General features: G+C 36.3%; 3 protein-coding genes across 3 annotated transcripts in view; 1 reads left to right on the top strand and 2 right to left on the bottom strand.

Moving 5' to 3' along the window:
- The window catches only part of LOC146166684 (uncharacterized), a 142,487-nt gene that overhangs the window by 89,350 nt on the left and 30,892 nt on the right, over window positions 1-22,245 (bottom strand). The gene's annotated exons all lie outside the window — the stretch shown is intronic.
- On the bottom strand, window positions 973-5,472 carry LOC146166692 (heparin sulfate O-sulfotransferase-like). The gene is made up of 6 exons (XM_083384548.1): window positions 5,379-5,472; window positions 4,401-4,660; window positions 2,898-2,992; window positions 2,245-2,364; window positions 1,767-1,807; window positions 973-1,133 (listed from the first exon to the last, which is right to left on the bottom strand). Exons 1-6 carry the CDS (start codon window positions 5,470-5,472, stop codon window positions 973-975), a joined length of 771 nt encoding a protein of 256 aa, XP_083240674.1.
- LOC146166693 (uncharacterized) lies at window positions 8,028-13,757 on the top strand. The gene is made up of 8 exons (XM_083389332.1): window positions 8,028-8,130; window positions 8,281-8,370; window positions 8,584-8,638; window positions 9,296-9,444; window positions 9,729-9,858; window positions 10,349-10,438; window positions 12,408-12,524; window positions 13,282-13,757. Exons 1-8 carry the CDS (start codon window positions 8,086-8,088, stop codon window positions 13,326-13,328), a joined length of 723 nt encoding a protein of 240 aa, XP_083245458.1. The 5' UTR covers window positions 8,028-8,085; the 3' UTR covers window positions 13,329-13,757.

Below are 22,245 nucleotides of genomic sequence, written 5' to 3' on the forward strand. Positions count from 1 at the left end.
GCAGTCAGTTTTCCACAGCGCAAGAAGCGATAATCTAGGTCAAATGACAGCATCATAACGTAAGCAAACCTGATGTATAAAGATCGTTAACGCAAAGCGCGAAAATGTTTCGCACTTACATAGTTAAAATAGTCACAAAGTATAAGAAATGGACTCGTGTCTAGTTTTGTCAAATAACCTGCGGGTCAGATAAATTACATTGGCGGATCCGGCCCGCGGGCCTTAGGTTGTCGACCCCTGCTGTACAACGTATATGCACCAATGGTCCGCGGACCACAGTTTGGGGAACCCTGTACTACTGTATATCTTAATCGTCATTAGGCTACTCATATTCTTTTCGACCTATCAACGGCTTGAAATCAGCAAACGTCATAAAACAGATGGCAACATTTATATGGAGCCAAAAGCCTAAATCTGAACTGCCGCTTTTTTGGCTTGGTCGGCATTTTTTATTGCGCTTGTTTTAAAGATTGGCTACATACATTTAGGGGGCATACATCGCATTTTTGCTTGGAATTATAAGAGTGTATGTCGCCATAAAACACTTGTTTGATAGGAAAACCTTTCTCCTTGAAACGTTCGTGCTGTACTTCGGTTATTTTCACGGGTGTTCATACTACTGCCTGTTTGTTCATATCATTGTTTTTTAAACATTGCGTAAGAATCTTGTTACATACGCTTTCCTAAAAAACAAAAATGCATAAAAAATGTCATGGAAAAGGTTTAGTTTCATTAGTTGCCAGCAAACTGTTTCTGTTTTTTGGGACAACTTGAATAAGAAATCGAGAGTGCTTTCTGTCATCGCTTGTTTTTTGTGGCCCGATAAACAATTTTTTTGGACTCATGTTGTTTTGGTTTCCGAATTATTTTAATAATGATTTTTTCATTTGCACTTCGCAAAACAATTTCTGTTCCTAAAACCAAACGCAAATTCAATTCGACAAGTAAACAAAATAAAAACAGCAGACGGCGTCACGTGATCTTTCCGCTTGATCGCATATCATGGACCTGTCTGTAAAAACGTTCTTTCAGAAACTCGTAGAAGTCGACTTCGAGGGCGAGTTGCTTGCGTAATATCGACTGAACCTCCTCAGAGGGTGTTTTCCGATTGCTTGTCCGCGAACCGAATATTTCTGTAAACAAAATGAAACACTATAGTCAGTGCCGGATTGCACATTGGGCTACCAGGGCTATGGCCTTAGGCCAGAGTTTCTTAACCTGATTTTTGTTGAACTTACAACTTTTTGTGTAAGATTGGAGTGGAATAAATCAAAATTATAACTGCCTAGGTTGTGTAGAGTTGATGTGTGTTGTTCCAGTTCCGTTTATTGTGACAATCTAGTAATTTACCTACGGAAAAATCTTGTAGGGGTGCCGCAATCTATTTATTATTTATGAGGGGTGCCGCGAGCCAAAATGGTTGCGAAACACTGCCTTAAGCCCTGGAAAAATTCGGCCCTCAATTTGTTTTAAGGTTAAATTTTTGTAAGGCTGATAGTGATACAGATCCAGCACCGGTACAGTACAGTTTTTGCTTAAAAACTATAATAACTGAGTCGAGTCAATATGTGCCTTGTGTGTGAGTTTTGTAGTTTGGTTTGCAAAATTAGGCCATTTTCTAGATAACAGCCTTAAGCCTACAGTACCCTTAATTCGTCACTTTTTTCATGTATACCAATTTAGCTCATAAAAAACTGAGCTATAGAATTATGTGCAGTTTAACGTATTCCATTTGATATGGAATAGGCGCATAAATTCTTCTTTACCTGGCGATGAATAGTAGAGTCTCGCAATTCCTTTGAAGTATCTGAATTTGAAAAAAAACAGGTTTTTGTTATTCATTCTCATCAACCATGTTCTTAGTCAAACCGGACACACGTTACACATCAAAGTTTTATACCACAAAAACGCAGCGCACTAATAATTTAAGGCAGGGTTTCTTAACCTGGAGCGCTCACCCCCAAGGGGTGCGAGAATTGTTCCTAACGGGGATGCTGAATCAGACATTGCAGTAATTTATTTCTTTGTTTAGGTAAATGTAAAACTAACTTAACATTTTTGTCTTGTGTTACTACAATAGGCTATGTTTATTTGTATAAAAATAAAATTACAACGGTTTTGTTATTTAAGATGTTATAGAAGGGGTGTGAGAATTGGTTGGTGATTTAAAAGGGGCGCAGCAATGATTTAAATGATTAATAAATGTATATTGTATACCCTGAATTCTGTCAAGTAAATTACCACCTTGGAAATAGAGCTTCTAACACCTTCAACGTGTTTTCCATGTCCTCCAGAATTCCGACTGTTACAAAGTGTTTGACGACATTTTCCTTCGCCTTTTTGAAGGCCTCGGAAGTACGTTGCCTACACAAAAGAGTTGGCGGCATTTATATGACAGATTAAATCGACATAAAAAAATTTAATAATAATTTATAATCGATTTCAAAAAAAGTGTTGTGTCGTGAAACTAAATTTAAAACACTGACATTGTATTAATGTTTATATTAATGTTTAGAGTCCCCATATATATTTTACGCCTGTTAAGTGTTTTGCCAAATTTTGAAATTGGTATCACCGCCAACGGTAAAGGCGGAATAACATAGTGAATATTTTCAACCATTTATTGTGAGTGGTTGAATTATATCAAATCCCTATAAGTGGATTGCTGAGTATCCACGTATTTACTTAAGTTATTTGGCAGAATACAAGCTGTAGAGTCTGATCCGGACTCGGGACTCGACGAAATCGCACATTTTGCCGGAGTCGGACTCGAGAGTCGGACTCGGTTTTGCTTTTTGGCCGGAGTCGGACTCTGGCAATTTTCAACCGACTCCGCCGCCCTGCTTTTTATCAATAAATACTTTTAAAACAATTTTGGCTGATACAGCTAGGCTAACCTGCACCAATGTTCAAAGCCACAGAAAAACGTGAAGGTTGAAATACTCTCTTGAACGCAGCGACCGTGTTTTCCCAGTACGCATTCGTCGACAGTCTGCAATTTCAAACTGATTACGTTAATCTGTCGAATTTATGACTGTAGGTACAACTCAAGGTCAGGTTCGGATCCAGGTGGAGGGACGTGTAGCCAGAACCCGTGGAAAGCATAACCCCTACTTGGCTGAATTAAATATCTTATGTGCATAATATTATTCTGTAAACTTTGATTTTTAGCTTGTAAAAAGTTTCAATAAATTTTTTAACAAAAAACACCATGGAGTGATAATCCTAGTTTCAAGTTCCAATAAGATACAAAAAAGGCAATTTATAAACCAAAATTACAAATTTAATGAGAAAGTATTTTAGTTTTAATTGATCAGCCTTCAATTGTTTTTGAACATCCGTTATGTAGAGTTTATGCGAAATTGAAAGCACGAATGAATTGATACGTAACGCCGATTCCCGATTATAACAAAAGCAATTTTCATCAACGTAACGTTAGCACTGACCATTTGTCTTTCTTCGTTCGTGTAATTCAGACCTTTTTGGAACTTGTTTAATTTGCCGTTATTTCTTCGGAAACCAAACCTCCTATAGTAGTAGGCCGATACCAGGCGATCAATTGGTTCCCGGACTACATTGATGTATAGCGGGTAAGACTCGTTGAATCTAGTAATTTGATAGGGAAATAACAGGTACATGAACAGGTATATTAAGTAAGGACTTAAATTTTGGTCGTGCGTAAATTGACGATTTTTGTTTTTTACTCAAGGTCTACAGTTTTGAACCAGTACAATTAAATATATACATACAGGTATTTATAATAAAATCATTAATATAATTGGGGTAGTGGGGTAAAACTCATAGGTTGTTCAATAGTCATCATTTTACTAGTTTGTCTTGCAGTGGGACGACACATTTCGTTTACCTTCGCAGGAAAGTGCGAATGTACCGCAAAATAAAAATGACAAGACATTTTTGGAGAAACTGCGTTTTAAAACGTTGACCAAAGTAACATATCCAAACACAGCGTATATCCTAGTTTATCACTTACCTCTCAAAGTTTACAAACGGAAATTGTCCGACAGCAAGAGAATGTTGTTGTTTATCGCTTAAAGTTTTCGCCAACATCTTCTTTAAAGAAAATTAGTATAAATGAAGGCCTACGTATTTAAATGGACGTGCCTTTATTTATCCAAGTAGTTATTAACCACTGATTTATTCTATCACTTAAAAAGCATTTTGTCAAATAACTTGACTTGCCGTTAAGTTTCGGCTTCACTTTTTACTTTGGGCTAATTTTAAATTAAATCAATATCATTTTTAGCTTTAACGGGACGAATAGTATATTAACTTAAAAAATGATTTTGAAAAATAAAGATGTAAGACATAAATTTTTTCAGTAAAAATTATAACTGGAGTATAATATATACCCGCTGTTTTAGCCAACCAAACAATGATACCTCCAGTTTCCTTCCATACAAATCTTTCGTGCCATGATGGTCGATGGACTGAAGTGAAAATTGATTTATAGAAGCAAGACGCTTCAAGGCCCACAGCATGGTCGAGCTGCCACATTTAGGCACACGATTGTAGTAAACAGAGCGATTTGCCTCAACGCTGGTTTGAGGCGGATAAAACCAGTTAAGGTCGTCGAAAACTGACGCTGGTCCACTGAAGTTTAGGGACTTGAAATACCCTGATCTGTGTTGCAGCGATGCATCTAAAGTACAACAAAACTTTTTGTTGGCACAACAACAAAACAATCGTCGCCAATTACACAGCTATAAGGCTTTCCAACATCGCTCTAAAAAAGAGGCCTTGGTTTGCAACGTTCAGATCTATACAGGACTGCTTATCGAAATTAAGCAGGCTATGCGCTTTATAAAGGACTACATGTTACAGTATGTGGTTTTAGGTTAAAGTTGTAAAGCAGTGCTTTCCAAACCTTTTTCCGGTGGGTCACAAAAGCATTTCTAAATGTTACAGTTTTCTATTAGATCGGAAAATTATTGCATTATCAGTACGTAACATTTATGCAACATTATATCAATTTGATGTGTTGTGTCGCATTAACTATTTCAGTACGTACGCCAGTAGTAAAGATGCAGGTTTTATGTTACTTTATCCGTTTATAGTCATATGTCATTGTGGGTTGCACAATAAAACTTGCAATAAAAGTGGGTCGCGAACTGAAAAAGGTTGGTAAGCACTGTTGTAAACACTACCTTTGGTTCGTTTCTGAGTCGTTTGTCTGTCGCGCACCTTTCCTTAATTGTTTGTTGGGTTGTAGGAAATCGTTTTTCAAGTTAATCTAGGTAGGCTATGCTGGGCTCAATTATAAGTGTGGCGTTTGCTTTTGATCGTATGGAGCCTTAGGTAAACAAGTTAAGGGGGCTTATCGTGAACGATTAAACAACTATGTTAAGTGATTAACTTACCTGTTTCTTTTGTTAGAGGTACAAACAGCTGATTGTACGAAAGTAACACTCCACCAATAAGGACAACTAACAAAGCAGCCCGCCTGGCATGCATTTCCTAAAAACCCCAAATTACAAAACAATAATTGGTATTCACTTGCTTTCTACATTTTTAAAGCATCCTAAAATAATAAAAAAACACATACCTATAACTATTTTTATTTGCGCAAACACCATATACGAACAATTCCACAAAGTTACGACTACGGAATAGTCCGGATACTTTATAAAAATCAGAGTCTACAGAACAGATCGCTATACCATAGGTAGGCTACTGCTAACAATCAGGCATGTGCCATTCTGCGTAAAAACAAGACGAGCTTATAACATCCGTGTTAAAATGTCGGCTAATTTTGAACCTACATTTTTATATACTTGTCATACATTCTATAGATACAAATTTTCGGCTTTTTTATTAACACATGAACATTATTATACCACATGAAGGCGTGACTGAACGAACAATTCTGCTAAAATTATATTCTATTCGCTTCTTTTCACCTATTCGCTTCTTTTCAACTTAATATCACATAATAAGAATATCAAAGCCCATACAGAAGTAGGTATCATTAGGAACGTTTCGAATAACTCTTTATTCATTTTCAACAAAAAATGAAGTAAAGATGTGAAAATGAAAATAAAGAGTTATTCGAAACGTTCAAAATTATACCTAGCCTACTTCTGTATGGGCTTGGATATTCTTATTACGTCTTACTACAACCTCCAACCATTATGTTCCAAAATATCACATAGTACCGGTATAGGTAAAACCTAATACAAGCTTAAAAGTTTCTGCCACTGGACTACTTGGCTGTCCATTTCTTATTTTTCAGCGTTACAACGCACTTCGTTTTATAGCTAGCGGCAATTTTGCCTGCAGCCGAGTGGTGATTTTTGTGATTGTTGTACAGACGAGTAATAAGTTTAATAACGCTCCGTTGTGCTATGACTTTAACCTTTCCTGTCAACCTAGTTTCATCGCAACAATTTGATACAGTTGGCCCATAGTCAGAAAATAATTTTTGAAAACTTTTTACTTATCAACTGATGACACTGCCAATAAAATAACCTCTTATCAACTAAAGCTGGCGAAAAAACAACAAAGGACGAGCAAAACCTTTTGCGGTACTGTAGGGTCAATTTGTCAGTGACGATGTTGTGCTAAACGCTTAAGGTTCATCTTGGGAATTCAAACGCCAATGCCACACGTGAGCAAAAATATTCAAAATCAACTTCTTCAATGCGTGGTGAGGAAATTAAAATCGGAAGTTTTTTTACAGGATTAAGGAATTACATTTATTGTAACCGGTAAATGTTGGACAAGACTATACAGATAACTTATTTTCTCAATGGACTGTGTTTAAATTACGTGCGCTTATTGAATAGCCGAAATTTGAACATTACGGAGAGGCGATAAAAATGGGATATAAGTTAGCTCATACAACTAACGAACGAGAGACCAATGAATATACCACAGCAATGACACACAAGAAGCTTTTCGAGTTTATCCAGGGTTTAAAATATCCAACGCCTAAAATGCAACTAAAAACTTGAGATTTTGGCGAACATTTTCACGACCACAAAGAATGCAAATTAATTAGCTGCAGGTTGGCTAAAAAACAAACGCAGAAACAAGCTTTGCCCAAAAAAGGAAATTTAAAATTATTTGACTAAAGTGCCTGTTTGGGTAAAACGTGGTCAATGCTAGGCCTACTCTAGAAACGCCGTGTCATATGCCTTGATTTATTTGGAAAATGACTTTTGGCTGGGTGAACCAATCACAAGCTATTCGCGATGGGCGTTTCAGTGGTGTGTGTTTGTATTTGTGTGCTGTCTACGTGCGGTTGTGGGTGTCGGCACTGTGACTTGACAAAAATACTAATGCTGGAAAAAAAGTGGAGAATTAGTCTATCGACTAACAAATACCGCCACTGGTCTACAATCCTACCACATTTTCGTCCGGGGGTTTATGTTGCTAACTTGCTAACAATATTTGGGTTTGGCTGAGAGTTAGCGTTTGGGTGGGTATTATAATTTTTTGACCCCTAAATATTTGACAACTCGTTTTGTTAGTGTTAAAATAAATGTGCTATGATTCTAGACCAGTGCCCATAATTGTTCTGCATGCAAATAGAAATACGGAAGCTGTAGCACGTATACGTCGTACATATAGTCGCGATAGTGTCAACAAGTGCTTCACGTCTTTGCTGTTGATATGGAAGCAGAGTAGTTGGTTTAGAGTTTTACAAGTCACTTCATAATAACCCTGAACTGGGTCCTGTTTAATTAAACTTTCAATTATTAGGCCATCATTAGCAATGTGTTAATTGCCAAGTTGTGTAACTGGCATATTGATTTTAGGTTTTACCTTCTGTAATACAAACAAACAGGCCAGTCTAAATATTACGCCGAGTTCTCAAGTGTACAATGCCAAATTTTTAGTTGAATATGTTTTTTGCACACCTCAAGGTTGAAAATCCTACTACAATTAACGTTTTTGCAAAATTTAAGTTGGCAACGTACCAATTCAGGTGTTCACACAAATTTTTTAGTAAAAATATTCGGTGTGCCAAAGAATGCAGACTGGCAAACAGATAGTTTTATAATTAACATAACTTGTTTTTTGTTTAGTCAGATATATGCTTAGTGTTAAACTAGTGTGTTGAACATGGTTGAAAGTGTGAATATTTCTTCTGATCTTATTTTTCGCCAGGTAAACATTTATATATATATATATATATATATATATATATATATATATTAATTTTTGTATGTGCTTGCTTCAGCTTTAAAATACTGACTGTTTTTTTTTTGTATATTCAAAATATCGTGTTTGCACAAAAACCTTTTATTTGGTTTGCAGCTTTTTGAAAAGGAAACATCCACCTACACCTACTTGCTAGCTTGTGGGGAAACTAAGCAGGCAATACTAATAGACCCTGTCATTGATTGTGTAAGTGGTTAGTTGCCTATAAATCTGTAAAACTTTGAATTATTTCAGATTTTATTTTTAGGCGTTATGATAAAAATGGATGTACAATATTGTTAATAGCTTTAACAAAAAGCAGCCTAATAATTTTATTAAATAATTTATGTTTCTGCCAAGTGAAATAAATATGCTGATTTTTTTATATTGATTGTAATGCTCAACAATCACTTATTTTAGGTGGATCGGGATTTAAAGCTGTTGGATCAACTTGGTCTAAAGTTAGTGTATGGACGTAAGTTATTTAAAGCATTTATTTGGTGAACAATTGTGTTTATACTGTTGTAGCAAATTAATGTTTCAGGATGTTTTTTACAACTGGTGGTAGTATTCCTTTTTTGTTGATTTAGCGAATAAGGGCTATATTTACGGGTAAGTAAGGGCTGGCCCTCAGGGTGAGTCTTGTAATTGTATACATCAGAGTCACTTCACTCAGTTAATTTTGCTCTTTTGAGTTTTTTACACATCTCTGTCAGATATACATACGATAAGTTGATAATGTCAAACGGTTATTCAACCATTAGTATAAAGCTGTATTTAGTAAAGTAGCATATCCTAGAATTTCTGCCAAGCGCTGAAACCTCTGGTTTAGGTGTTTTTCAAAGGTCAGTGGACCTCGATCAGGTCTGTTGCATACTGGGTTAAGTAAGTTTTGAAGTTTTCATTTTTTCTTTCCATCCACAATTAATGCAATGCACACCCAAAATAGGGAAGCAAATAACTTTACCGGATTAGGGAAAGGAAAATGTAAAACCACAATTGCTTATACAAAGAGACTGCCCTCCATTTGGGTAGTAGTGTAATGCTTAATAAGGCTACAGTTGAAATAACAATTCAGCTGTTTTATTGACAGTCCCGCCAACCCTTTTATTAATTTCGTTTTTGCCTCCAGTCAACACCCATGTTCACGCTGACCACATCACTGGCACAGGCAAGTTAAAGCAGACAGCAAAGGAATGCAAATCGGTTCTCGGAGACAAAAGTGGTGCCAAGGCAGACGTTTTTCTGACTAATGGAGAAAAGTTAAACTTCGGAAAACTGGTTAGAATTGTAGTCTGCTATTTTAGTAAAAATCTAAATCAGAGATTGACTGATAATATTGGCCAATATTCCCCTCCTACCAATATATATGTGTATAGGTACATTTAGATGAATATTTTTATTATAAAAATGGTATTTAGCTTTCGAGTTTTATATTGTTTAAACTTTAAAATAAAAATCTGTTTTTTAAGCAATAAAGGAAAAAAGTTTATTATAAAAGATGAAAACAGAATGGTTGTTTAATGGTACAGCTTTGAATTTGTAACAAAAAATATGTGACACAGACTCTTGAAGCCAGATCAACACCTGGACATACAAATGGCTGTACAACATATGTTGTGCACAGTCATCATATGGCTTTTACTGGTGATGCCCTGTTAATCAGAGGCTGTGGAAGAACTGACTTTCAACAAGGTTTGATTAAACATTGCTAAAATCATTTATTTTTTTACTTGTTCTTTTTTTTAATTGTTAAGCTTTTAAACATATATATATATATATATATATTATATGGGATGTGACTAAATAAGGACAGACCATCTAAAATTGTCATTTAAACTACTTCACTCAGCGGGGAAGTAAAATTAGTTAAAATCATTATATCTACAGCAATTTTTTTCTATTTTTAATTATTAACCTAATCTAGACATAGTAATAATATCAAACCTATACAGAAGTAGGTATCATTTTGGACGTTTTGAATAACTCAAAAGAGTTTTTATGACGTCTTACTACAACCTCAAACCATTATGCTCCAAAATCTTATCTACGTTTCTTTATTCCAGTCTGGCTCATTAAAACCAATGCATAAAGCTAAAATGTTATGTAGTACAAATACAATAGTTAAACCGGTCATTATTTAACCAAGTAGTTAAACCAGACTGTTTGTATAATTGTTGAACAGGTGATGCTGGTACACTGTATGAATCAGTCCACACCCAAATACTTTCCCTTCCATCACATTTTAAGCTGTATCCTGCTCATGACTACAAAGGTAATTAAGTAATGGTAACTGAAAGAACTAAGAAAAAACAAACAACCAGTCAAAGGTTTTTAATTCAAACTTGATTTAAAATGCACAAAAAAGATGATGTTAAGATTTGTTGATAAAAACAGGTATTAAACAAAAAATCATTTCTTAAAATTTTATGTATAATATATGTATTAACTATTATTTTGGGCATTCTATGCTTTTTGTACAGCAACTGATGATGTCTATTTATAAGGCGAAAAATATATTCTGTAAAATTAAAAAAAAATATTTCATGTCTATTTATAAGGCGATATATATATTCTGTAAAGTTTTAAGAAAATATTTTATGTTTCATACCTGTTTGATAAACAATCTTAACATGTTCTTATTGGAAAGCAAGAGTCTTTTTTTACATTTTATTTTCTGCGGGATATTCCTTACTTCCACAAGTGTTCAGCACAAAAAAGAGAGCAAAAAAGAGACTCTCATTTTATAGCTTACGGGCCAGGTAAATTTTTTCCTTTTTTTACCAGCAGCTATTTTACCAATACAGGGCGCCGATAATAAACAATAATGTGGACCACCACTCACCAGGTCGTCAAATCGTTGTTTTAGATTATTTAGAATGTTAAAATTAGATTTTGGCAAATTAGCAAACATATGATAAAGAACTAATGCCTTGGAGAAATAACGTTTAGTCGAAATAGCAGATTCCACTAGAAAACCTTACACATTTTTTAGCTTCACCATTTTGTCTTATTTTTATAAGTTGGGATGTACGATAGTAGACGATTTAATCCTACACTGACACTCATTTGTTCGAGAAGTATCCGAGCTGATACGAAACTACGTCATTACTATGCCGAAGCTAGCAGTTTAACAGATAAAAGTAAAACATTGAAAGGTATTTTTTCTATGTTTTTAGGCAATTACTTTAGACTGAAAAAGTTTAATAACCTCCCGTTGTTAACCGACTTTTTTTCTGATAACTTTAACTTCGGCCGAAATTCCCATATTAATTTGCTATCGGTGCCGATCCGACACCCAATTATCAGGTAAGTACAGGGGTTCTTAACCTTTTTTCCCTTATTACCCATTTCTGTCCAGATCAAAGCCCCATTACCCAAAATCTAATTTTATCCACTTGGCTATTTTACCATACTAAAAATATAAAGCAGCGTTATTCAACAAATTATAGCTCGCTCGTCTCAACACTAACTCTAAATGCACACTTATAGCTATACTGTACACTACGCCAAACAACTCCACTAAGAATACCTTTAAAAATAAACACTAACAACAAACTGATTATAAAAAAATAGCTAGGCTAGCCGGTAGAGGATACACGAAGAATCTTACTATTACGTCACATCAAAATAAAATACGCGAAACCGGCCACAAAAATTATCACTATGACGAAACAATCGTAAAAATGATAAAATATCCTTGTGCTTGTCTGGTTGTTTTGAACGGACTCAAAACATCAAAGAAAGTGAACGTAATAAAGCAATCTACCACTTTCAGCTGGGACGTTGTTTGCTACAACCATAATTGTGGTTCAGCTGATTACCCACCTGCTATCCTGAAATTACCCACATGTGGGTACCCATGGGTTGAGAACCACTGGGTTAGTACAGATGCTACCACTTTGTATCGGGTATCGGCTTCTATCCGATATTTTTGAACATCCATAGTTATTAGTTAATTGTTCAATATACCTTTTCATGTTTTTTGTCAATGCAAAATTTAAAAAAGTATTTTTTTGGTTGAAAATTTATTTTCGGGACATATCTTGTTTTTGCCGTTATTCTTTTTTAGTTTCTTTGGTTTGCTTTGGTAGGTTTCAGACCGTTTTTTGTCCGGAGCTTTATAGAAAAGTGTTCATCGTAGAACTTACAAATTTTTAGACATGACGTAGAGTGGTATGTAGGTGCACATAAGACGTTTATGGGGGCCCCTAGTTTAAAATTTGTTGTTTTTTCGTGTCAAGGTTGTACTGTAACGACGGTCGCCGAAGAGAAGCAGTTCAACCCGCGACTTACCCGCAGCAAAGAAGAATTCATCGAGATTATGAATAATCTCAACCTGGCTTACCCGAAGCGAATTGGTAAGGCTTTTTTTGTCTTAGCAGAGACTTTGAACGATTGATGTTACTTCGATCAAGTAACAATTAATGTGTTGCTAGTCACAGTTTTAAACGTGCTTTTATTTAAAAAATACTTAAACTCTCTGGTATGTGGTTAACCGGTTTAATTCTGTCTACGTTTTTCCTTGAACACGCAATAAGACCGAAAATGCAACAATACCTCAAGCAGAAAAGTCTAGAAAAGCGTAGTATTAAGACCAACGACATAATAAAGCCAAATGCATAATAATATCCAGGACATAATAATATCTAAATCGTCTGAATAAGACCTAAATCTGCCACAATACGCTTTAAATTCATTGGAATAAAGCCTAAATGGCCAAAATAAAGGTAGAGGGTATGAGAGATCGGGGGCCATCGGTCTGACATCGGCCGTTTCGATGTTGACCACCTAGTTTGCTCGCCGCCAACCTTTGTATTATTACGACGTTGATGTTGTTGTTATTTCTGTCTTATGGCTGGTATTATCAGTTTCGGCCAACAAAGGCGATGGTAGTCACTTTTATTTAAAATATTATTGGACCCCCTCACATGTGGTCTACCGGTTTAATTCTGTCTCCGTTTATAAACGGCATTCAATTTTGTAGGTGTTAAAACATTTTTCTTACTTTATGTAGATTTTTAACCGTAATATTTTAATAATATTGCGAGTGTGGTATTTTTGATATATTCCTATTTTGCTATGTTTTCTAATGACCTTCGTCTATACTTTTTTTAGATGCATCGGTACCAGCTAACATGGTCTGTGGAGTTACGGACGCCTAGATCTCCTATTTTTATGTTCCGCGAAAGAACTTTTCATTGTTTATTTTAAGTACGCACTAACATTTTGCGTAATTTTTATTCTTTTTTAATTCTTGCCCCTGGTATTATTTGCACTTGAGTTTTTTTTATAATGACATTTGTTAGCGTCCACAATGATCAGCAATTTAAAGTTTTAACAAATTGTAAGATTTTCCGTTTTCGTTTGTTTAAGTGTTTTATTCGTCGTTGGCGAAACAATGTGTACAAAATGGCATGATTTGTACAAAGTCTTGTGTTGTAGATAATATTACCAACATATTTGGCCTACAAATCGACTTTATTTTTTTACTTACTACCAATATACTACTAATATGCAATTGGTGTGAACACTTGAAGTGATTTGTTTTACAACCGCTATATTCGTTTGATTTTGAAAATACAGAACTTACAGCTAAATTCCGTTTATGGTGAAATTCAATTACACTTTTTTGTAATTCAGCTTCTTATCTACAAGCATATGTATCGAGTTCTCGTGGGGCTAGAAGAATAAAATATAACTGCTAACTAGAAATATATAGTTGACTCATCTTATAGCGCTTGGTAAAAACAAATTCTTTCTTCCACATACTTAAGTTAGGCAGGCGCTGATCTAGGATTTTTTTTGGATAGACATGAAACTTTTTCAGAGGACCCACAATGTTAAATCGACTTTCGTTTTCACTTATTCCCTGTTTTTTTGTAAAGTTTAGTAGCGAATATATATTTCACTAACTCTACAGTAGGGAGTCGAACCGTTAAAACGTTTTACGATTGGTGCAGCGAACATATTTTTTTTTCGAACAATAAAAATGCGTGGTTGTTTAAAGGTATAGATATTTTTTTTGGTCATTTTGGCGCTTGCATTGTATTTAACAATTTTTCTGTTACCGGATACGATTAAACTGGTTATGGTTAAGTTCAGGTTTTTTTTAAGGTTTGGTTTGGGTGACCGCTAAGTATAGTTTTAAGAGACCGCAAGTGTTTCATTTAAATACCAAAAAGTCCAAAATTTGGGAAACCGCTGGAGAAATTTTCGGGACCGTTTCGGTCCCCCAAAACACCTTAAAAAAAACACTGGTTAAGTTTATTACCCAATAAACCAGATTAACTTTTTTGTTTATTTTCATAACTAGGGCGATTATTTTTGACCTAAAAAATAGGAAATTTTGACCTGAAAAATTAAAATTTTTACCTGAAAATAATATATTTTGACAAAATTTTGACCTGTTAGAAATACATTGTTTTAAATAACCTAGGCGTCGTTAATCACGTGTTTTTTATACCGCATATTGCTCTAATAAAAAAATACGGTTAAAATGACTTTGAACATCAAAGTTAACTTTTTTTGATAAAATGAACGATAGATTTCAAAATAGCTGAACGACCAATTTCAAAAAGCTGACTTAAGTTTTTTTTTTTATTTTGTGAGCGATTTATGTGCATTTTTATTTGATTTTGATGTCAAAAAAATTTTGACTAATCTTGACCTAACGTGTAAATTTTGACAAAATTTTGAATTTTTTTGACAAGGCAAAAAATAATCGCCCTACTGATCATTTTTTTTTTTTACATTTTTTAAATAATTTGCAAACGTTGTTAAATGCGATTGTGCTATCACTTGACTCATTAAAATAAGTTGTAACTTAATGGGAAGTAGACTACATTTTTTACAGGTTTCGATTCAATTAATTTCCTGTTCTTTTAAAACTTTCGGTTTACTTAGATGTTGCAATAAACGGTGAGGTTTAGAAAAATCAGTCCGGAACCGGCTTATAAATATCCGGTTGTGTCGGATATATCCTGTTCTAAATGTAACCTCTAAACTTTTCTTCGCGTGGCTAATTATACTCCTCCCCTATTAACTTCTCCTACACCAGTTGTTATAAACCTTTCCTCTGGGCTGTACTCAATAGGAGTTTAAATTATTAATGTTCGTTTATTTTTACAAATGGCTAATTTAGGTCTATTATGTAGTGCTTCTCGTGCGTAGGAAACCAATAGGGTGAAGAACCACTATCCTACACGTGAACTACAGACTTTGTCATTACTATACCCAGTGGCGTAGCCAGCCGAAATTTTGGGGGGGGGGCAAAAAGTTGGAATTTTTTGTTTAGCTTTTGTCATTGTATTAACTGCCGTAACGAACACAAATAACAATGCAAGCAAACCGTTTCGAGCAGCAACCGACTGAGTGTTAACGCAATACAAAAAAGCAAAAACTGTCTAAAAGTAGTAAAACTACATTATTGTACAGCAAACGTTACATCAACTACATCGTTGGTGACGTAACAATTCATGACAATTAAAGGTGTGGCATGCCTGTGATCGACTGTTGTAGTACTGCTCATAAATGTTAAAAATCAAATGATTAAGAGTAAAATATTTATACATTTTTGGGGGGGGGGGGGTACATGGCCCCTCAGGCCCCCCTGGCTACGCCTATGACTATACATTCGTATAAAACAACTAGGTCTATTAAAATTTTCAATCCTATCGCATTTGGTTTAGTAATTACAAAGTGTTAAACATTGGTTTGCGTAAACAAGTTGGTTAAAAATTATTCTCAGTGACACTGTTTAAACACAAGAAGCCTTCCCCTTAGTAATCTGTAACGGAACGCACATTAAATTATTTAGATGAGTGGTTGTCAAGCTGTGTGCCAAGGTCCAAGGCACATATAGTGTACTGTACCTTGAGACATTTTAAAATTCGTCAATGAGTTTTAAGTGATTTCGGAAAATACACTTTACGCCGTTTGATAAGCCATAGCCTACAGGTAAGCATACGTGACCAAAATGAATTCCTTTCTGAGGAAAAGATTACTGATATTTCCTTGACGTACGACGAAATTGGTCGGGGGATTTTATTTTTGTTTCTATTAGAACCACTGATTACAATGCACAAGCAGCTGATTATTACGTCATTTGGTTGTTGCTAAGCTAATAAGATTTAAGGAACTAAATTACTAAAGAATTAACATCGGTGTTGATTTTTAAGGAGAAGATAATCAGGCGAGTAGCTTTGGTTTCTGTTAAGTCAGATAGGATTGATATTCATTTAAAGTTTTGAAAATCACCTGTTGGACGATTGATTAGGTAGTTTAGAAAATATAACGAATGGCTCACGAAATCAGCCTTATTTTGAAAAAAGCTTTAATTGTAAGTAAACAGGAAAAGCAACAAACCTCAAAAATGATAGGGACTGGTTAATACTTTGTAGTTTACATATGTGATTAAAACAAAAGACTCTTGACGACCAACTTGAAAAAGGTTTTCGTAGAGTGAACCAATTTAGAAAAAAACGCCTGAGGTTAGAAAATCATTTTATGACGTAATTAAAACCACGTAAAACACTTTTAGTCTTAAACCATTCGGTTGAAATACATTTTTAAAGCGTGCAGTTGGTTGTGTTGGGCGGCGATATCTCCGCCAAGTCGCATACTTTACAAAGTGCTACAATTAGCGGTCGCCTGCAGGCCTCGTATATAACTGGATAGCTGGGCAATGGAACTTTGCCAGTAAAACAAGTGCAGTTTTATTGTAGACGCAAGTCGACACAGGCAAAGCGGTACTATTTTACGACATGTTGCTGCTTTGACATCAGAGATAACATAAATTTCTTAGTTGAGGTGATAGGTTGAGTGTGACACCAATAAGTTACCAATTGCGACTTGGAAAAACAACTTTACACAGAGTTCAGTCGCGCGCGCCATATTAGGAAACCGACGTCCAAATAAGGCTGATGCAACTGCGTCTCGCCCGACTAGGCACGCAAAACTTGGCGGGAAAAGAAGGCTGATTGTCAAAGACTGAATAAAAATGAGCGATCGGTCGTGCGTAACCAAACGGCGAGGTGACTCTCGTCCTGGCCGTACCTGGATTATTACTACACTACGTGAAGTTTTGCAGGTTGAACGGAGAAGCAGCAATGTTCCATAAACGCCGTTGTTATCAGATATCAGCGTCGGTCGTGCGCCCTTTGCCTAAAATAGAGAAGCCGTGATTTTAGTGACCGATTAGTGAACCCCAGATTACCCTTAAAGCAAGGGCAGTGCGAGTTGTTATGTTCGATCAATTCAAAGTGGTTGCAATATTGAGAAAAGTTTTAATAATTACAGCGAATTCCATAATCCAGTGGGGATAAGCCTTTGGATCGATCTTTATCCGATGTGCGATTCTTGTATATTACAGGCATTAAAAAGATGGCAGCGAAAATCCATTTAAAATTGGTAGGCCGATCCGTTAAGGTCTCCGAAGGGTGCGGGGTGAAGTTTACATCCTTTGCTTCATATGTGAAACAGGAAAACAATTGTACCTAATTTGGGAAACGAAATTGTTTTCAATTAAGACTTTAATCGAACATTTCAATCGAAGGTGCCTTTCTTACGAAGGTGCTTCGAGTTTTACAAACAATATATCTCGTAATTGTAATTGTTGGGCAATGCAAATTACTCCATCGGTATTGGCTTTTAGCTTCCGCCTAATAGTTGTTTCGAAAATGTGCAAGCGTTTGCATTTCGGTCACAAGGTGGAATTGTACATGAATAAGCTCGTGAGGTCAAACCACGCGTAACCAGGTTCAACTGAACTTAATCCCTCAATGCTTAGTGTTAGTTACGGCTCAGGTAAAGGCTCATCAAGTCTCGCTGATTGCGGCGCTTTGCAAGTTTGATTTAACTGCGTGGAACCAGTATTACGCCATCACGCAAATGGCGCGAGTGGCGAATTTGTAACCGACAGCGACTTATACATGTAGCAGTGTTTGGTGCGGCGACGGAGTTGGGTTACTACTGACAGCGAACAGCAGGCTGCTGGTCGACTATTTCCGTAGAGTTTCGTGTTACTCCGGCCCTCGTTCGATAGGCCGCCATTCAAACGACACCAGCGCAGGGTTTTGCGCCAGTCGTGTATTTCGTCACATAGTGCTGGCGAACCGGCGAAATTTGCTAGCAGATGAGTTATGTGCATACTCCTGTCGCTGTGCATTTCAGGCTGGCGCGGATTTGGCCGGTGCAGACCCAACAATGTAGCAAAGAAAGAAGCTTTTATGTTTAGACAGTTTGTAGAGCATTTTGTGCGGTAAACGTAGTTGTGTGTTTTGCGGGTTTTATCACAGTCGTATCACCATGTAAGCGCCTAGACATATACGTCACTTTACCATTTTATATAGATGTTCTTATCGTGGTCAGGTTAAACAGGCGATAGCTCACAGAGTAGCTAAGTTAGTCCACAGCCCTACAACAGTATCAGTGCTTGAAGTATAGCGTGCGGCCCTTAAGCGAGAAGTGACCGACGAGGTTAGGAGAGCATTTCTGTTCGATGAAAATTATAAGGTTACAAAGTAGACTCACAGTAACGCGTTTCATGACCAGTACTTTTTCCTATCATTTTCCTTTTATCAACTCCCGTTTAACGGTTAAAAGTTGCTCAGCGGTTTTACTGACTGCGCATCGAACAGTGCAACGCACAAAAGCGTGAAATTTTAATTGCTTTCAAGCCAGGGCTGATTTCGCTTGTCTCTGTTGTTATACTGCTGGCCACTTGATGTTTTACTACCACTTGTTGCCATAAACCAGACTTTGTTGTCGATAATACAATTGAGAATGTTTCAAGTCTTCCGTCCGCTCTTTGACCATTATTTATGGCCAATTCAAAATAAACGTGTCCCTTTTTCACTCTTGTTGTTGAAGCGCCCCATGAAGTGGATCAAATTACGATTTCTGTTTAAACTATTATTTCCGGCGCTTAACGAAATGTTAACTATAGCTGTTTCAAAGATGGCATGACTGTTTACGACTGGGCTAAAGAACGTTGTTGAGGTTTTTCCCAGTACGAAGCAACAACCACGAGATAGTATCAGGGCAATTTGGGGGAGCACGCAGCCAAACAATGGAGGAGCTGTGCGCCGACTTTACCAAAACCAAATTCAAGGCCGTGTACGCCGTAATGCAACAGGCCTGGTTGTTTTACGCGGTTTTGCAGTTCATCACTCAACGTAGCCCTCGGCAGGCTACAGCTTTAAAAGCTAAACATCCCAGAAGTATTTGGCATGTGAACTAGGTGCGTGCTGGCAAACGACAGAACGATACGCGTGTGACATTTTAGTTGGTTTATCGCAGAGCGGATGTGTTTCCGCTTAGCTTGAAATTGCTTTTTTGTATAGCTGTTTGTTTCGACGTCGTTTGTTTTCTGCGAAATGCATTGAAAGGCGCAGCAAAAATGTAAAGTCAAAAGTAAATTCAGACAGCAACAGCTAACCATATATGACAACTATATATGAAAACATATGAAAACTCTATATAGGTGCTCGCCGTTGTGGAGTTTTTCGAAGTTGCAAACGTTTTGCTGTATTTTAAGAACGTTTATAAAAAAACATAACTTGTTGTTATTAGGCATATTATTAATCAATTTAGCTTATTCGATAACTATTTTTGTTCTTCAAAATTAAAAAAAAAACCTTCACAATGTTTCAAAACGCCCGAGTATACAAAACAACTTCACCCTTTTAGGTCCGTATATAAACTTAGTTTTAGGCAACGCTCCGGCAGATTTAGTTCTAGGTTAACATAACCCTGGATGCTACAATTGCGGCTCAAACTGAAAAAAAAAATACAATTTTACTTTTTCATGTAGCTCCAATATCCCTATTGTAATTTAATAGGCCGACTGCCAAATGCTTTACAATTGTGCTTTATTTGTACAAAAAACTTATTATCCGTTTCTAAGATGTTTGGTTTGTTGCACGTGTAATATCCGGCACTTGGCGTGGATGGTAAACTTAGTCTAAGAAAGCATCCGCCGGGGGATGCACGTCACATTCATCAAGCGAAAAAAAGTAACGTTGTGTTGACACTACTGCTTCCGGTTGCACAAAGCCTGAACAGCAATCCAAATTGATTTCTGTCGCTTTACAACAAGGGTCTCAAACTCAAATTGCTCTGAGGGCCAAATGAGGACGTGTAAAATGCCCAAGGGCCGCAATTCACAATAAATAAGAACACAATGTAATATAAACACATGCAGGCTGATTTTAGGCTACAGTTATTTGTTCTGGCTACTTTACTGGCAGCGTTTTTCAAGGACAAGGATCTCGATATTAGGCTTCAAATTGTCAGCAGAAACAAATCTTAGAGTTGCTTGCAGATGCGGACTGCCTAATATTGGCAAAGAAATTTCTTTTTTTGCAAAATGCTGGTTTAACTTTTTATTTTTTTACTTTGCCCTGGTAAGCATATTATTTATCGCGGTTCATTGTTTCGAAGTGCAAACCCTTGTTATACTTCTTCATAACAGCGATCTTCTGCTGGCAAATAAGGCAATTAACTAGTACCTCTGACCGCGGTGACAAAATATAACTCCTCCCCCTTATCTTGAAAAACTTTTCTTTCGTCTGTGATTTTTCTCATTTTTGAAGCAAAAGACAAGTGTAATTTAGCTTTTTAAGCTATAGAAATTTATTTCAATACTAGGCTAGAACAATCAAAGCCTACAACTCGACAATCAATTTATACATTATGAGATAACCAATTACACTAACACCTGACTGACGCACTTTCCAGCGTTATTGTGACAACTGTACAGAGTTGAACAGGGAATGTGACGTAATAGTAGATCTTTTACCGCATAAATGATAGCGTTTGAAAGTGATATGACAGTGAAGTTTGGTGAGCATAGTTTCAGTTTTTTGAAGCAATTTTAGAGTGAATTTTAACTTTCAAATCTGACTAAAAAAGATATGTGGCTCTTAAATATGGTTAAATACTTGGAAATCCAAAATTTCTACACGGGCCGCACAAAATGTTCTCGCGGGCCGCATGCGGCCCGCGGGCCGCGTGTTTGAGACCCTTGCTTTACAACATGACTGGTTTCTGTCGAAAGGCATGATAGTTGCGTGTTCCTTATCTTTTAATTCAGTTATTGCTCATAATCGTACAAGTTTAAAAAATAGAATAGATTAACGTTTAGTTTTTATAACAAGTGACTTGTCTTCTTCTAATTATGACTCTACTGCAGTGGTTCTCAACCTGTGGTACGCGAAGTCATTTTGGGTGGTACGCTGTACGCAGTATGTTTTTAAGTAAAATTAACAGTTTTACTAAAGGGTTAAGCATTTTTTTTATTGTAAACTATACATTCATCGTAATGATTGTATTGTTAAATTTTTTATGCTTCTTTAACAGTAGGAACTATTATCTTTCCGGAACATCTATGCAAATTTCTTTTATGACATCATAGCAAAACAACAAAGAATTACAAAACTTGACTACCAGTATCTTGCAAGTTGAAAAAGAGAAACTTTATTGAGGTGGGCCGCATTTGTTTTGAAATTTCCGGGCTAACTAATTAGCTAATCTACCCCTGTTAATAATCCTATATACATTTTGAGTAAAGTTGAGTTTTTTGACATTTTGTTGGTACGCAACAAGATCATAGAAGCTCGAGGTGGTACGCAGTGAAAAAAAGGTTGAGAACCACTGCTCTACTGGGACTCGACTTTTGCAGCTGATGACTTGGCCTTTGACTGGGACTTAAGTTATTTTACAAATGATTTGACTGGGACTTTAGTAAAATTTTTGCGTAAAAGCAGTGAGGCCAACGCTATCCAAGAATCAAATTTATCTTGGACGCGAAAGGCTTGCGGTGCATGATGTCAGTCATAATACTTCCGCTGCATTTTACTTCCGAAAGAAGGTTTGCAAACAGAGAGCCGGGTTCGACAATAGGTATACGCGTTGTTCGCCGGTATACAGCGTTGTGCCAAGAGTAGTCATGACATTACGAGTTTTTTAATATCAGAACATAAGTCTCCAAAACAGTTTTAAAGGTGTAGTTTCCTCATTATATTATGTCGTGTCCCGATGAACGTATAAAGTCCCTTAAGGAACCTTGTCGTATTCTAG

Source organism: Ascidiella aspersa, chromosome 1 (assembly GCF_963924565.1).
Source record: "Ascidiella aspersa chromosome 1, kaAscAspe10.2, whole genome shotgun sequence".
NCBI classification, from domain to species: Eukaryota; Metazoa; Chordata; class Ascidiacea; order Phlebobranchia; family Ascidiidae; genus Ascidiella; species Ascidiella aspersa.